We start from the raw sequence: 17,089 nt of genomic DNA on the forward strand, positions 1-17,089 counted from the left end.
TAAACTCACTTCCCACCCTCAAAACTATGACTTGACAGATGGCAAACTGAATCTTAGATAGAAAAAAGGACTTGCTTCTTTCGTTTTGTGACATCAAGTCAAGCATAGTGCTTGGCACATAGTAGGTGCTCCAAAAAGATCCGAATGAATGGATATAAAGTAAATTCATGATTAAAGTCCACCACGCATGTGTACTTGCTCTGCCCCTGTACTGATAGTCTGAACCATTTAAGCAATGACAAGAATCTCTTCCCCTGGGAGGCTGGCATGCATACACACACACACACACACACACACACACACACAAACATGTACCTAGTACACATACGCACACACATGCACACATACAAACAGGCGCGCACACACACTCATACACACACATACACACAGGTACACCCATTCTGGGGCATATGGCTCCCATGCAGTCCCTTTTCTATGCCTGGTCAATATGTCCCTTAAGAAAGGCAACTGTCCTTGGTGGGATGGACAGGACTTGAGGGCTGGAGAAGCTTCATTCACAATCTGGCAATTCCCAGAGGGGAGGGTCACTCCAGCAGGTGACAGTTTCTTTTTTCTTTTTTTTTTTCTTTTTTTCTTTTTTTTTTTTTTTTTTTACAGTTTCAAAGCTAGATTTTTTTTCCCACCCATTTTCTCTGGCAGTGCATTCTCCAGCACAAATATACAAGTGAGAGAGAAAGAATGGCAAAGTTAGGCTGCCCCAAGTATGATCCCACTCGAACCCTCTGGATGGCCATTCCTTCCTCACCGCTCCTGAGATTTCACCCTCACACCTCTCCTGGGAGTGGAGCTCCCATTTCACAGCAAATGAAGCTGAAGCTTTCCAATAACATGGTGAGGCTGTAGGTGGGAGCCCAGGTACCCACACCCCAACAGCTGAGTGGTCCCAGGTGTTTCCAAGGTAAGATCTGCCCTGGAACAGTGACAGCAAGATCTGCCCCCCTCTCCTTGTCCTGCCCTCGGGCACAATTCTGCCACAAGGTCATTATATGACCTTGGACATCTGACTTGCCCTCTCTGAGAAAATCTGATCATTCACATCAGAAGGGAGCTCAGCTGAGGATTCTCTAAGATCCATTATTGCTCAAGAATAAGAAAGCCTGATGGGATGCCTGGGTGGCTCAGCAGTTAGGCATCTGCTCAGGGCATGATCCTGGAGTCCTGGGATCAAGTCCCACATCAGACTCCCTGCATGGAGCCTGCTTCTTCCTCTGCCTGTGTCTCTCCCTCTCTATATATGTCTTTCATGAATAAATAAATAAAATCTTTTTTAAAAAAGCCCAAAGCCCCCACATGAATGGTCAGAAATGAGTGTCCAGATTAAATGAGATACTGCCTGTAAAATGCATTGTCCAGTGCCTGTATACAAGTTGTGTTCATTAAATGGTAACTGTTCTTGGTGTTGTTCTGGGTCCAAATCAAACACTACCCCTCTTCCAGATCTTGCCTGATTCCCTCCATCAAAAAGAATCCCTCCAGGGGCGCCTGGCTGGCTCAGTCATTCAAGCATGTGACTCTTGATCACAGGGTCATGAGTTCAAGCCCCACATTGGATGTAGAGATTACTTAAAAAACAAAAAAGAGGGATCCCTGGGTGGCGCAGCGGTTTGGCGCCTGTCTTTGGCCCAGGGCGCAATCCTGGAGACCCGGGATCGAATCCCATGTCGGGCTCCCGGTGCATGGAGCCTGCTTCTCCCTCTGCCTGTGTCTCTGCCTCTCTCTCTCTCTCTCTCTCTCTCTCTCTCTCTGTGACTATCATAAATAAATAAAAATTAAAAAAAAAAAGAGGAACCCCTCCAACCTCTCTTGGCCCTTATCCTACACCTCCATCTTAGGCTGCCCTATCTCACTCTGTGGTCAGGGTCTTATATCCTCCCCAGACTGTGAACTATCGGAGGGCATAGCCTCCATTTGGTTCATCTCTGCATCCTCCTTGGAGCAGGGGCTAAGATTCTCGCCTGGATAAAATATTCAGGATTTAGATGGAAGGGAAGGGAAAGGGAAGGATGGATAATGGATGGATGAATGGACAGTTGGGTGGATGATGAATGGATGATGTATGGATAAATGGATAATGGATAGATGGATGATGATGGTGGATGATGATGGATGATGGATGAATAATGGATGGATGGATGAGTGGATGGATGATGGATAGATGGATGAGTGGATGACAAATGGATATATGATGGATGGGTGATGGATGAATGGACAGATGATGGATGGATGGGTGGAAGGATGGATAGATGGATAGGTGATAGATGTATGGATGATAGATGGATAGATGATGGATGTGTGATGGATAAATGGACAAAGGATAGATGGATGGATGGATGGATGGATGGATGGATGGATGGATGGATGAATAGACAGATGATGGATGGATGGATGATGGATGGGTAGATGATGAACAAATGATGGATGGATAGATGGTTGGAAGGAAGAAGAGACATGACTGAAGAACTAACCGAGGGAAAGAAATGCCCAAACCCCCAAGCTCCACATTCAGTGCAGTGCCCCTTCCTGAAGAATAAATAAAAACAGTCTATAAGAAAAATAGTCAACCCAGCTAGTAATCAGAGAAATATAAATTAAAAGACAAGCTATTTCTTGCCTGTCAGATTGGCAAAAGGAAAATAGGAGGAAAGAAGAAGGTGGAGAAGGAGAAGAGGGAGGAGGAGGAGGAGAAAAAAAAGAACACACCAGCACGTGGGCAAGAGTTAGGAGAGGCCTGCATCGGTACACCCTTTGTAGAGGGCGATATGAAAATACCTATCAAATTTTTCAAGTGACTACCCTTCAGCCTAACAATTTAACTTCTAGGAATTTAGCCTAAGAAACACAAAGATGTTTAAACGAGAAATCTCCCTGCTTCATTATTTATAACAGTGGAAAACTAGAAACAACTAAATGTCCATCAACAGAGAATTGTAAATAGATTCCGGTGCACCCATTCTATAGAATGATGGCAGGTGTAGTAAATCTACAATACCAACATGGCAGTATCTCCTAGATGAACGGTTCTTAACCCTGGCTGCACACTCAAATTCCCTAGGAAGCTTAGGAAAGAAGGATGGAAGGATGGAAGGAAGCAAGGAAGGAAGGCAGGGAGGGAGGGAGGGAGGGAGGGAGGAACAAACAAACGAACGAACGACTAGGGCCCCATCCTCGAAGACTCTGGATTGTTTGATCTGTAGTAGGGTCCAGGCAATGTTATTCCTTGAAGTGCCTAAGATGATATTAATGTGCAACCAAGATTGGAAATCCACTGCTACTTAAAAATAGCACCTAACAGAAAGTATAGTCAAGCAGTATATCATGCTATGTAGGGTTAAAATTACGTATTATGGGTATATATACATATGTTTTTGTGTAAATGCATCACATAAAAAGGTCTGGGGGCAAAGACAATTGTGGATAACAGTGTGTACTTACTTCTGTGGAAGAAAGGGATTAAATTATTTAAGATGTGTAAATCTTTTTTTTTTAATATGTGAATGTAGATACCCCAAAAGGCAGGTTACACAGATGCGTGGGGAGCAGAGCAGAACTCCTGTGCCTTTACCCATGGCCCCCTCTCCTGGCCCAGAGTCTGAGGATTTCTCCAGACCCCAGAGAAAGCATGAGCTTCTCTGTTGCTTCTTCCAGCCCATTGGGCAGTTATAAATAAAGATCGTGGTTATTGGCTTGGTTTGCTACCTCTAACCGTTGACTCTGAAAAAGGTAGTTCTGTGCTTGTCTGTGCCTCTGTAAAACTAAGATCAGAGAGCTGAGGCGACAGCCGGACGAACACATGAGAAGAGCTGAAGGCAGAGTCTGGCACAGGGAAGTCCCTCCATGTATCCTCCCCAAGGGTCAAGGTTGGCCATGCTGCTTGCTTTGGATGGGCATATGTGGGACCCGGTCATCCTCTCCCTACACTGTTCCCAGATTACAGAAGCACCAGAGAACCTGCTCCCATGATGTTTGTCAAAACCCCCAAAGCCCAAAGAGCCAAGGACATCACCAGTTGAACTCTCAGACACCTGCAAAGACACCAACATTACAGTCAAGCCCTTGACACTTCTCTTATCTGATGTTCCCCTCAGTGCTCAAAAGGGTCTGGAGCGAGGCAGGACCCAGCTGCCCTGCACAGGATTCCCTAAAGCTGCTTCTTCAGAATTCTCACTCTGTGGACTGTACAAAGTAACAATTGATAAGACCTGACTATCTTTCTAGCCTTTTTTTAAATACTTTTTATTTTGAGCCCAAATGTCTATCAACTAATGAATAGTTAAACAAGACATGGTATATTTATATTATATAAATAAATATTTACATATTTAATAGCATGTATTGTATATAAAATATATAATAACATGTATTATATTATAAATGTATAATATTTATACATTTTATATATTTTTATAATATGAAATCTTGGGGCACCTGGGTGGATCAGCAATTGAGCATGTGCCTTTGGCTCAGGGCGTGATCCCGGGGTCCTGGGATCCAGTCCTGCATCGGGATTCCCCGCAGGTAGGCTGCTTCTCCTTCTGCCTATGTCTCGGCCTCTCTCTGTGTGTCTCTCATGAATAAATAAATAAAATTAAAAAAAATAAAAAGAATGAAGTCTTGCCATTTGCAACAACATGGTTGGTTCTAGATGGTATTAGGCTAAGTGAAATAAGTCAGTCATAAAAAGACAAATACCATATGATTTCCTCATATGTGGAATTTAAAAAATAAAACATAAACACAAAGGAAGAGAAAAAATGAGAGAGAGAGAGAGAGAGAGAGAGAGAGAGAGGCAAACCATAAAATCTTAATTATAGAGAAGAAACTGAAGGTTCGTGGAGTGAGGTGGGTGGGAGGTGGGCTAAATGGGTGACAGGTATCTTTTGTAAGACTGATTTGAGAGAGCGTTAAAGATTGTTAAATGAGAGCATGCATGCACTCACAGAGCGAGGGGCAAAGGGAAAGAATCTCAAGCAGACTCACCCCTAAGCACTGGGCCCCTCACTGGGCTCTACTTAGGGCTCAGGCTCATTCTCCGGACCCTGTGATCATGACCTGAGCCAAAATCGAGAGTTGGACACTGAACTGACAGGCATCCCAGAGGATGGGTATTAAGGAGGGCACTCGCTGTGATGAGCACAGGGTGTCATGAATCACTAAGTTCTATACCTAAAACCAATTTTATACCATATGTTAACTAACTAGAATTTAAATAAAAATTTGAAATTAAAAAAAAACTTTTTATTTATTTGTTTTTTTAAGTAACCTCTACCCCAACATGAGGGCTTGAACTCATGACTCGGAGATCAGAGTTGCATGCTCTACCCACTGAGCCAACCAGGCACCCCTAGCCTGTATTTTTTTAAAACCGAAGCTTCTTGGGCAGCCCAGCTGGCTCAGCGGTTTAGTGCCGCCTTCAGCCCAGGGCCTGATCCTGGGGACCCACGTTGGGCTCCCTGCATGGAGCCTGCTTCTCTGTGTGTGTGTGTCTTTCGTGAGTAAATAAATAAAATCTTCGGGAAAAAAAAATAAAATAAAACCAAAGCTTTTTATGTTTCCCCCTTCTCATGTTCCAGGAATTAAAATCCTAAACCATCTAAGGCAGGTAGCTCAGCCAACCAGTTCCATCCCATTTCATAGACAGGGGAACTGAGGCCCATAGAGGGAGCTGTCCTGCCCAAGATCACAGAACATGTTTCCTCCAACCCACAACTCCCACACTCCAGAGAGAAATAAATCACTCTTGACTCAGGCCTTCAGCCAGAAGGGGATCTTTCCTTTTCACTCTGAGTTATATTTAATTGCCAGGTTCCCTTGCAAACACGTCCCATTCTTTTCTCTCCTGCAAACTTCCCACAACTCCATCCTTCACTTCACGTGCTATTCAGGGGCAACAGGTCCCTGAAAGACGAAGGAGGTCTCAAAGGCCACTGAATAAAAGCTGGGCTGCATAGGCCTGGCCAACACCGAACCAGTTCAAAAATGTCCAATCCGAAGCCCCCTAGGCCATGTAGCGGGAAGGGGGGATGGAATAGGGAGTTTATTCAATGAAAAATTGTTTTGTTTTGAATTGTACTAGAATTTGCTTAGAATTTTATTGAGAATTTGGTATGAAAGTGTCATATTGCTTTTAGCATTTAAAAACAATGTTTAAAAAAATAAAAAATAAAAACAATGTTTTTGCAGGGCACCAGGCTGGCTCAGTCGATTGAGCATCTGCCTTGGGCTCAGGTCGTGGTCCCAGGGTCCTGGGATGGAGCCCCGCATCAGAGTCCCTGCTCAGCGGGGACCCTGTTTCTCCCTCTCCCTCTGCCATTCTCTCTGCTTGTGTTCTCTCGTTCTCTCTCTCAAATAAATAAATAAAATCTTTTTAAAAATAAATAATAAAAACGATGTTTTACAATCTAGCCCAATGCTTGGCACACAGCCTTGCTTGGATCACCAGCAGCAGCAAGCTCACAGCAGACTGCTGCAACCCACAGTGTAGGTGAGGATGAAGGGAAGAATAGGCACAAGCCATCCCCACCCAACCGCAAGGGGTATGAGGGCCCCCAGTCCTCCAGAATGGGGCATCTCACTTCCTGAAAAGGAACAGGGGCTGGAGAAGGTGGAGGGGGCAGATGACCCCAACAAAGATGCTGGGAAAAGGGGCAGGAGTTAGGGGGGGCATAAGCCCAAGTCAGATCCTCCTCTCACTCATTCACTTGGGAGTACATCTGCTCATTACTCAGTCACTGTCCACTACTCATTCACTCACCCACCCAGTTATTTATCCCCTCAAAGTTTGCACATCTACTCACTCACGTAAGAAATCTTCTATAAACACAAGGACTCGGGAGCTCAGGTCAATGGTGTCTACCAATGAGCATGGGGTCCCAGAAGACCACCAGGTTGACCATATCCCATTGGTGATTTCCTACCCCTGAATGAGTGGGGCAAGGCAGGCTTTGCCAACTCTCAATAGGGCTGCTCTGGGAACTGAGGATTTGAGTTACTCCCTAAGGCCCCAGGAGACAGAACTAGGACCAAAGCACCCTACATTATGGATTTAAGGGAAAGAAGAACAATGAAACTCAAGCTAAAAATGCATAGAGGTAGTGAGCTCCCTGAGAGTGGAAGTGTGCAAGGGGAGGCTGGATGAAACTAAGGATGCTACAAATATACCCAAGGAGGTTGAATGAAGTGACCTCCACGTGCTTTTTCAACCTGGCACTGGCAGGAGTCCAAGAAGTTCAAAGGCAAAAGGAATGAAAGTCTGAATCTTCCCAACATATGGGCCAGGCCTCTGGCTGGCCACTCTCTCCCTGAAGGGCACACGGCATCTGCAGAGCCGTCCTGGGCACCCAGAACGTGTGCACTGCTCACTGCTCCCCAGAGAGTCCCGCACTCTGCAGCTTCCACCCCAGGAGACAGGAGCCTGCCCCCTCTTTCCATCTCCCCTCCTCTGGGAACCCATTCTCCACCCTCCCCCTCCCTGGAGACTCCCTCGACCTGGTGGCTGTCTCTTCTCTCCCCAGGTTCAGACCTGCAGCCCCAGCGGGTAGGGACAAAGCCATTTCTCTGGTTCATGAACTAGAAATATGCTATTTGTGGCTGGTGCCTACAAGGTCCTGCAGCCCCCAGGCCAAGGGGGTACACCCAGCCTGGATGTGGGGGCCACTACCACCCCAGCTCTCTTCCCCAGCCATGCCCTGCTCCCTAACCAAGCCCAGATGGCCATCACTCTGCCTTCAGGCAGGTAAAATTCAGTGCAACAGGAGTTAGGTGAACAGTATGTTTTATTTAATTAGGATCAACAGAAGAGATAAACCTCACAGCAGGATAGGGAATGACAACACTGCAAAAAATAATTCATGCCCAGGTAACGAAAGGACAAATTTCAATTACAGAGAAAACCAGGGGAGAGAAAGGTGCCTGGCATCTCCAAGGAGGAGAACACTACGAGTGTCAGCAATGCCCAGACCCGTGGGCAGGATGGAGGTGGTCGGCCCTCCAGGACTGGAAAGCCAGGCAACTAGGTGGTTCCAGAACTGCCGTCCCTCCCTTTCCTGAAGGATCCAGAGCCGGGAGAGCCAGGGAGGACTATCTGGGTCCTGGCAGGCAGGTATGGGTGTCGTGAGGATCTGCCCTGCCAGGGCCACCAGACAAATTCACACCCAGCCAGGCCCAAACGAACACTGTCCCCAAGGAGAGAGAAAAAATGTTCTAATCGTGACACTGGTCACCAGATCACTCAGCTGCTAAGCATCCCCCTGTGCTGCCCCCTGCCACCAGCCCCGATGAGGCCCCTCATCTCATGCCCTGCCCTACCTCTGGGCACACCAATCTCTTTTCTCACACTAGAGCCAGCTTTCCAGAGTCCCTTCAGCTTCTGAGCCTTCTTCTCTATCTACCCCAGAAAATGGAGCCCTTGAACTGGGTGGTTTCCTCAGAGGGTGGCGGGCTCAGACCCCCCCCAACCCACCACTAGCTGGGTGCTGCCTGAAAATGAAAAGTTAAGGGTGGTGATGGTTGCACAACAATGTGAACGTACTAATGCCACCGAACCATACACTTAGAAATGGGTTAAGATGGTACACTTTAGGTTATGTATGTCTCATCTCAATTTTCTTCAAAAGGGAAAAAAGAAAATGAAGAGCTCTGAGCCCCTCCCCAGACCAGTTGGGTGAGCATCTCTAGCATCTGGGCCTGGGGAACAGAATTTTTAAACATTTACTTATTTAAGTAATGTCTACACCCAACGTGGGGCTTGAACTCACAATTCTCGAGATTGATCAAGAGTTGCATGGTTTTCTGGCTGAGCCAGCCAGGAGCCCCAGAAATGCGATTTTCACCAGCTTTTCTTAGGGGGAGGTGACCAACATGCAGCTGACAGTCCACTCTCTGCAGGAATCCACGCTCTCCCAGAGGATCAAGGTTCCCCTTACCTTTTCTAGCATAATGCCATGCCATAATCTCCATAAATACTTCTTGTGCAAATAAGTATTCAAAACGAGGAATGGTCCAAGTTTCACAGCTCAAGGGAAAATTTTATTGACATATTCTCCCTCTAAAACGAGCACACCCACCACACCTTCCTTCCCAGGGCTTGGCCGCATGCACCCCAGACAGGAGAATTTGCACAAGTGGGCTCAGTTCTCTCCCAATCTCTCTCTCTCTCTCATCCTCTCACCCCGACCATTAGGTGACAGCAGCCCCAGCACCCCCATTAGCCGAGAGGAAAATTGCTGTTAAATTAGTGAGCCCATCTACAGAGCCCCATTTTATATCCCAATTCAGAAGATGGCATGAACATCTGCTTTCACTTCAAGACATTAATTTTCAATTATTGGAGAAAAACAAAATTAGTCCTGACAAATTGCTGGCGAGCATAGGCTCTTGTCTGGTGGTTCATAATAATAACTTCGGGGGCCCACAATTAGTGTCCTCGGACGGAGTTTCCTGATGGGTCCCTGTCTTCTGAAGTCAGTGGCAGCATCATCCCTCATCCCTGACCATTCTCAGGAAACTGCCTCTTTGGGGCCAGTTCAGAGAACTAAGGAAGTTAGGTTTTTCTCTTTCTGGAGAAGGCAAGGCTGGGGTGAAGGGGAAGGGAGAGGATGAACATAAAACATCCACCCCGATCATTTTCAGCTTTGGACCTACCAAGCCTTGCTTCCCTTCCACACACATACATGGGAATGCAAATCACTGCCAGGTCCAGGGGCACTCGGTAAATGCCTATGTAGACCACCTTAGGATCCCAGTCTCCCATCTTCAATGGGGGACGGATGGGTGACATGAGTCTCTTAGGAGACCCCTTCCACCCCTGCCATAATGTCATTCGGGTTTTCTAATTCCAGAGCTCAACAGCTCCAGCCTCTCAGATCAGAATGCGTATGAATCTTCTACAACAACAACACTGTTGCTGGGGTTCCATCAACCCAGGAACCTGGTTCAGCCCAGGTCAGACTCCACTGGAAAAAAAAGAAAGAAAACTCTGAATCTGCCAACCGCAAGGATCCCAAATCCAGAGAACAACCCACTTGATAAGATATTATCAACACTGTAATCTCATTTGATGGGTTTTTTTATGTATCTTGGCTGCTGTAGTCACTATATCAATAAGAAGCCACTGAAATGTGAATGAGCAGAAGAATTCGGAGATAATGACGTGGCAATCTTTGAATTTGACTTGTCACAATTGAAACTAGAGTGCGTTTGCCTGGCGAATACGTTCAGACTCTTGGGGGGGTGTGGGGGTGCAGGGGGCGGGAGGGAGGTCAAAAAAGAAAGAAAACAAAACAACAGCAACAAAGGAAAATTATATCTTTAAGATGAGAATGAAAGACGTTGCTACTTCCAAAGTCAACTCGGTAACTGAGCTCCAACATTGTGTAATTGACTTTGCAAGTAGAACAACAGCAACGTAACAAAGAAAATGTCAGTGTTTTCACAGCACTAATCTATAACGCTGGGAGGCCCTCCCGCTGTCAGCCAGGGCTGACAATACAATAGCTTTCAAAGGGATATTACCATCATGCTTTTATTCCTGACATCAATCAAGACAAAGAGAATCCTTTTCACAAGACATTAAAAATCAAACCTTTGTACAAGAAGATGGGTAAAACAGCATTCTCCTTAAAGACAGCCACACAGAGCAATCAGCTAATTGGCGCTCCTTCAAAGAGGTAAAGTATTTTTATTTACTGAGTGTACAACCCCAATCGTTGGCTGCCACCGATCCTGGCAGGTAAGCTATGAATCAAAACTTTCCATCAGCATTTCCCCCACTCCACTCCACCCTCCCTCTCCCACGGTAGGCAGAGGCAGCTGACAGTGCTGAAAACTTCAATTGGGATACAACCGACCCAGGCTTAATTAGTCCATTTTGGGTGCAAAACTACTCTGATTCCCGACTAACGTGCGCACAAAATGCCCTTGCAAGCTGACAGGAAGCTGCAGAAATTGTCAGATTTGCCAATCCAAGTTTTCCCTGGCTACCCACAGTAATGGGGAGCCCACTAACAATTTTCAAGGTATTCTTCTGTCGCAATTACCCTAAGCCCGCAGATAAGAAAGAAGCCCTGATATCCACAGCAAACGTTTTCAAGACATGAGGCTAATATTCTTTGCAAACACTAGTCTATCATAGACAAGGTCCGCGAAAGGTAAATTCACCTTAGCCTCGACAAAAGGGTTAACTGAATGTACACATTTCAGTTTAGTTTATTTTTTTTTAAAGATTTTATTTATTTATTCCTGAGAAACACAGAGAGGGAAGAGAGAGAGGCAGAGACACAGGCAGAGGGAGAAGCAGGCTCCATGCAGGGAGCCCGACGTGGGCCTCGATCCCGGGTCTCCAGAATCATGCCCCGGGCCGAAGGCAGGCGCCAAACCGCTGAGCCACCCAGGGATCCCCATTCAGTTTAGTTTAAAAAGAGGGGGGTGGTGGGGGTGGAGAGGCAGTCAGGAAAGCTAGCCATCTTCTGCTTGCTTACCAACAAAGAGTTTTTGATGACTGTATATCAAAAGTTGGTGCCACCTACAGCACCCTGCAGGTGCAGGAGCAGGGAGTTAAGAGGTGTTCTGGAGGTGGGGATGGGGGCAGAGTGGGGGGGGAGGTGTAAGGTGGGGGAGAGGAATCGGACAAGACACTCAATCTCCAGCAGGGGGTCTCTTTGGAACTCAGGGCAAAGGTGTTTTGTGACTTTTCCCTCTGGTACCTAAAAGACCGCCTGCCAAAAATATGTGAGTCCGGCCACTCAAAGACAGAGCTGCTGCTCTATAAGCATCTGCAGCAGGGAAGATGTTTTACTTTTCAGAAATAACTGTAAACGCTCTCGGTTTATTTTTTAACTGTTTATTTTTAAACAGCATCTGAACAACAGGTGCTATTCATTTCACAAGCAGAAATGCGAAGAGAGGAGGGAACCGGCCTCAAAACCGCCCCGAAGAATCCTATCCTCCTACCACCACTTCCATCAGCCTTTTTTCCGAGAGCCAGGCAGCCAGCACGCCCCTACCATCAGCCTCAGTGGCAGGTTCCTTTCGTTTACACATCCAAATGAACAGTTAAGAGAAATCAATGCATCTAATTGCCAGACTATTAAATCCTACATCAGGGGAAGAATTCCACAGCCACCAGCTTAAGAGTTGGCTACCGATACAGCAATTATTGCAACTTTCTTTTAGACTGAACCGGATCCCCCTTTGGTCTCCAGCTAGCAACACTGTGCTCAAAGATGCTGTAGTCCTGCTTCCTCTCTCTGGTTTCTCCCTCCTCGTCTGCTGACACACCGTAGCACACCACAACAGTGCCAGGGCTGGCCGGTTCTACCGAGTTACTTTACCACTGTAAAGTCACCAGCTTTTTGCACTTTTCGTGATGAATGCACGCTGGGCACCTACGGTTAGATGTTTAGCAGGGTCCTCATGCCACACAGTTATTTTATCGCTAATTAAGTTTTTGCAAGAAAACGGGTCTAAGAATCTAAACAGCAATCACTTAGCCATAAAAGATGTTTTCTAGTGTAAGACAGGCTCTTCCAACCGGCTGGAAGTCGGTGACTTGATAGAGGAGGGAGAGGATTAAAAATTAGGATTAAATGTCACTGCTCAATCCACGTAGGAGTTTCAAGAACCTATAAAGGATCCGTTTTGCCCTTCCTACAAGATCACGTACCTTTAGCCAAACAAATCTCGACAATTTACACTTGTATGTGGTCTCAGCTGAATCAAGAAACCTGTAACCTCAGAACGCCTCTGTTTATTACATCTCAATTATTTCCATGGAAACACAGGCAGTGGCGAACTACTGTTCCCAAGTCCCTAGACCACCAAATTTCTAAGATGGACTTTCTGAGGAGCTGCCGGCTGGCAGGAGAGGAGGACAGAGAAGGGGAGGGGAGCGCAGAGAAGTCACAGGGTGGGGTGGGGGGGGTAGTTTGGGATGCTGACTGGGGTGGGGGGTGCGTGGACACAGCCTGAGAGCTAATTAATATTAAGAACGGTAATTAACAGGCAGTTGCTAGATGGGAAAAATCAACAGTATTAAAATCATTCAAAAGTTTTAAGCCGAGTCTGGGGGAAAAAAAGAAGATGTATTAATTTCCGTATACATAAATAAAGAGGCTGTTTCGTGGATCTGAGGAGGCAGCGCGGGTGAAGGGAGACAGGTTACCAAGTCACCTGATATCATCAGCCAAAATAACATCAGTGAGAAGTGATGAGAACAGCCCTGGAGAATGAGGCCAAAATTATCAAAGGAAACAAATCACCTCACAACTGCCACACCACACCACCAGGAGACAGGAAGGGGGAGAATGGTGTAGGGAGGGAAAATCGGTCAGAAAATGTGACTTTTGTAACATTCATGGGGTTTTGGTGTTATTATCATTATCGTTTTTAATCACAAGGCTTTTGAAAACCAATGAGGCTATTCTGTCCCTGTTCTAGTGCCCTGGCCTGTTCCCTATTTGCTGGGTGGCCTCCCTGGGAGCTAGGTTTTCCAAAGAAGGACAAACAGCCAGAGGGGACAGGTGACCCCCCACTCCAGAAGGAAGGTTATGTCGGGGAGTGGAAAATGAGACCCCTCCTTACCCCCACCCCTCCCCACCCCCACCCCACCACCCCACGCCTGTTTGAGTTTCAAAGTAGCAACACCGGGGCTTTCAAATCACACTTTCAGGGCACCCATTAGAAATTGTTATATTTCTGTCTTTCCTTCCTGCTATGGGCTTTCACATTTCCGAGATCAATTACGAATTACAGTCAAGCGACTCTCACAGCAGAATGCGCGGGCCCGGAGAAGTCCGCAACGCCTCCACGTTAGCCCTGACACACAGCAGTGGAGGCAAAATAAAATGAAATAAAATAAAATAAAATAAAATAAAATGTAAAAGGCACCACCGTTCCTTAAGAAGCACCTTCAAGCATCTTTAAAGGTGAAGACCTTGTCATTTTAAACACCTGGTGTGGAGCTGTCCACGCTCAAGCACACACTTTTGAATATTGTCTGAGAAAGGGGGGAGGCAGTTCTTGAAACGCAATAAATCCATCACCTGCTGAAACTCTTATCTATTCAAATTATCATCTCTCTTAATTCCTCCCTTGATAAGTGGCCGAGTCTCCACCCTATTCACCCCAGTAAACTGAATAAAAGGCAAGATGGTGAGAGCCGAGGGTTGGAGCTGCTTCTGGAAAATGCAAAGAACCACAGGGAGAAACAGAGGATCTCATGCTCCAAGGGCAGAAAGGCGCTGTGTGGTTGATATTTAACTTCTCCAAATGCCTCCACTGGTCTGGTTCTCACTTTGCTGTCTTTCCCTCACCAATTAGTTTGAGTTGTTGGCTATACATACCCACATATAGATTTAAAGAGAGACGCTCATTAAAAATCACGTCAAGGCTCATTTCATGAAAGGCTGAGACCAACTCTTGAGTCTTTCTCGGAGATACACCGAGTGGTTTTAGAATTAGGTCCGAGCAACTCTGAAACACCCACCCATCTGTTCACCGCAAATTGCTCTACCTTTGCTTTCTGTGTCTCGCCTTCTAAAATAAGGAGGTTTGGAGGCAGGGACTGGGGTGACAGGTAGCTAAGCTTTGCAACTTCCTTTATACAAAACCTGCTCCTATAACACAGAGTTCACTTCAAAATCAACTGCCTGAATTAAATAAAACTGTTTTCCCAGCCACAGATCCTGAGTCTACATTTTCTTCGGGACCACCTTAAGTGGCTCTTGAAAGAGCGAGCAGTGAGCCAGGGAAAGAGAAAAGAAATCAAATATTATCTCAAGCCACAGAGCCCCTTCTATTCAGCAAAAAGGACAAACATCTATCTACCATCTGCCAGTCCCCTGTTTGGGATTCTTCTGGTTTCCTTGCGCCTGGATCAGAACATCCTTGGGATCCCCAATTCTGCGGGGCAGGCCAGGTTATCCCAGACTGGGATGTCTGCCCCGGCGAGGGGAACAAGACCAACTTCTCTCAAGGAAAAAGGACGAAAGGAGCAGCTGCCTTGCGAGAGTTTGGACGGAGTTGGTCTGCTTCTGAGATGACAGGGACAGTCTCTGCTCAGCCAGGCGCCCTGGAATCTGCTGGGACTTTAGGAGGAAGGCAATGGCGGGTGTCTCGGGACCCTCCTTGCCAGATTCAGTCCCAGACTTTCCAGCCAGGAGCAAGGCTGGCAGGAAGGGAGCGGGGCCCCAGCGCCTTCCCGCGCGGGCCTCCAGGAAATGAACTTTTCAGAGCAGAACTGGGCTCGGGCCAGAGGTCACCAGGGGAGTTGGGAGAGGACAAGAGCCTCGGGACTTTTGGCTCCAGAGACCTAGCAGCTCTCATCCTGCCCGTCCTCTGTCACCTCTCAGCTCGACGGCCCGGCCGGGCACCCACCCGAGGCGCTGGAATCGGGACAAAGCAGCAGGCGAGGCCTGAAGAGGCCAGTCTGCGGGGAGAGGAGGGCAGGGGAGGGGCTCCGTCGCCCGCGCGGCCTCTCCCTGGGGCCTCTGCTCTCCAGGGGCCCCCTCGAGCCGGGGGCCCTGGATGGAAACAGAAAGCAGAGCAGAGGAGACGGGGGCGGGGGCGGGGGCGGGGGGAGCGCAGGCTGTCCGGGGTGTGCGTCCTCCCTAACGTGTGCACCCCGCGGCCCGGCGCAGGAGGCCGGCTCGGGGTCGGGGGCGTGAGTGCTCGCGGCTGGGTCCCCAGCGCCCTCCACCGAGGCGCGCGCGCAGCGGCCGCAGCGCTCCCCCGGGGACCCGCGTCCTGCCGGCGCTGCGCAGACAATGAACTCCTGGCGGAGGCTCCCGGCCCGGCTGGCCTCGGCGCAGGAGGCAGGAAGTGCGGGGGCCCGGGCCGGGGACGGGGGGGCGCCCGGCGGCCGGGGCGCGCGCAGGCTCTGCCCGCCGCCTTCGGCTCCGGCGTCCCGGGGCGGCGAGGCCCGCGGCCCGGCGGGGGCGGGCTCGGAGCTGCGGGCCTCCCGGGCGGCCGTCCCCACCGCCGCTTCCTTCCTCCCGCGCCCGCCCGCCGCCGCCGAGATTCGCAATCCCCGCCAAGTCGGGCCCGCACCCCTTGATTGGCCACGCGGGCCCGGGGCCCGCACGGCGGGAGCGGCGAGAGCCCCTCGGCGGCGCCCCAGGCCCGGGCCCCCCGCGGGCGGCGGCGCCGAGCCCCGAGAGGGTCCGGGCGGGGGGGGGGGGAGTCCGCCGCGCGCCCCCCCCGCCGCCGCCGCCGCCGCCGCCGCCGCCTCGCGCTCCCGCTGCCTCCTCCCCCGCCTCCGCCTCCTCCGCCTCCGCCTCCTCCTCCGCCGCCGCCTCCTCCTCCTCTCGGCTCGCTCGCGCGGGTCCCCGGCCGCCCGCCCGCTCGCCGGTCCCTCCTCCCTCGCTCCCGCCCTCCCCGCCCGCCCGCCTGCTCGCGCCTCCGCCGGGCCTCGCTCGCTCACCTTTCACCGAGCGCGGCTTCGCCTGCTTCCGCCTGGACATGTCCGGGGCTCCCGGCGCTCCGTCGCCCTCCGCGGCCGGCTCCCCCCGCCGCCCCCCGCCGCTCCGGGCTGCCCTTCTCCCCCTTCGCCGCCGCCTGCCTCTCGGAAACTTTTTTTTTTGCAGCCGGGTCGGCGGCTGCGGGGAGCGGATCGTAGGTCCGGGGCGGCCTCCCTGGGGGGGACGGCCCGGGCCGGCCGAGGCCGCTCGGGGGCGGGGGGAGGCCCGGGGGCCGCGCCGGGGCCCTGCCTGTTGCAATGCGGCAGCCGGGGGCTCTCGGTCCCAGCGGCGGTCCCAGCGGCGCGGGGAGTCCGGAGGCCACTCGGCCGAGCCGAGTTATGCAAAAAAAAAAAAAAAAAAAAAAAAAAGCCGCCCCCCTCCTCCTCCCCACCCCCCGCCGGCCCCCGGCCCCTGCGGCCCCCTCCCTCCCTCCCCCACCCCACCGCCACCCTCACCCTCCTCCTCCTTCTCCTCCTCCGCCCCTTGCCGGATTTTTGTGCAAAGTTTGCAGGCGTCCGGCCACGCAGCCCGGTGCGGAGCTCACAATGAACCCATCTGAGGAGGGGGGACGGGGCTGGAGTCGAGGGGGTCTCGGGGGGGGGGTGGAGACCGGGAGG

At 49.9% G+C, this 17,089-nt stretch overlaps 1 protein-coding gene across 2 annotated transcripts in view; it reads right to left on the bottom strand.

Annotated features, from left to right (window-relative positions):
• The window catches only part of ZNF423 (zinc finger protein 423), a 334,130-nt gene extending 317,328 nt beyond the window's left edge, over positions 1-16,802 (bottom strand). The window contains exon 1 of one of the 2 annotated variants that reach the window (XM_055332687.1): positions 16,436-16,802. In XM_055332687.1, the coding sequence (XP_055188662.1) occupies positions 16,436-16,475 (40 nt within the window). In that variant the 5' untranslated portion in view covers positions 16,476-16,802. Of the gene's footprint in view, positions 1-14,841; positions 14,913-16,435 lie in introns of those variants that run through there. The other variant, XM_055332689.1, reaches the window with a different exon arrangement.
• Positions 16,803-17,089: the final 287 nt, after the last annotated feature.

The sequence above is a fragment of the Nyctereutes procyonoides genome, unplaced genomic scaffold, assembly GCF_905146905.1.
Source record: "Nyctereutes procyonoides isolate TBG_1078 unplaced genomic scaffold, NYPRO_anot_genome, whole genome shotgun sequence".
Taxonomy (NCBI): Eukaryota; Metazoa; Chordata; class Mammalia; order Carnivora; family Canidae; genus Nyctereutes; species Nyctereutes procyonoides.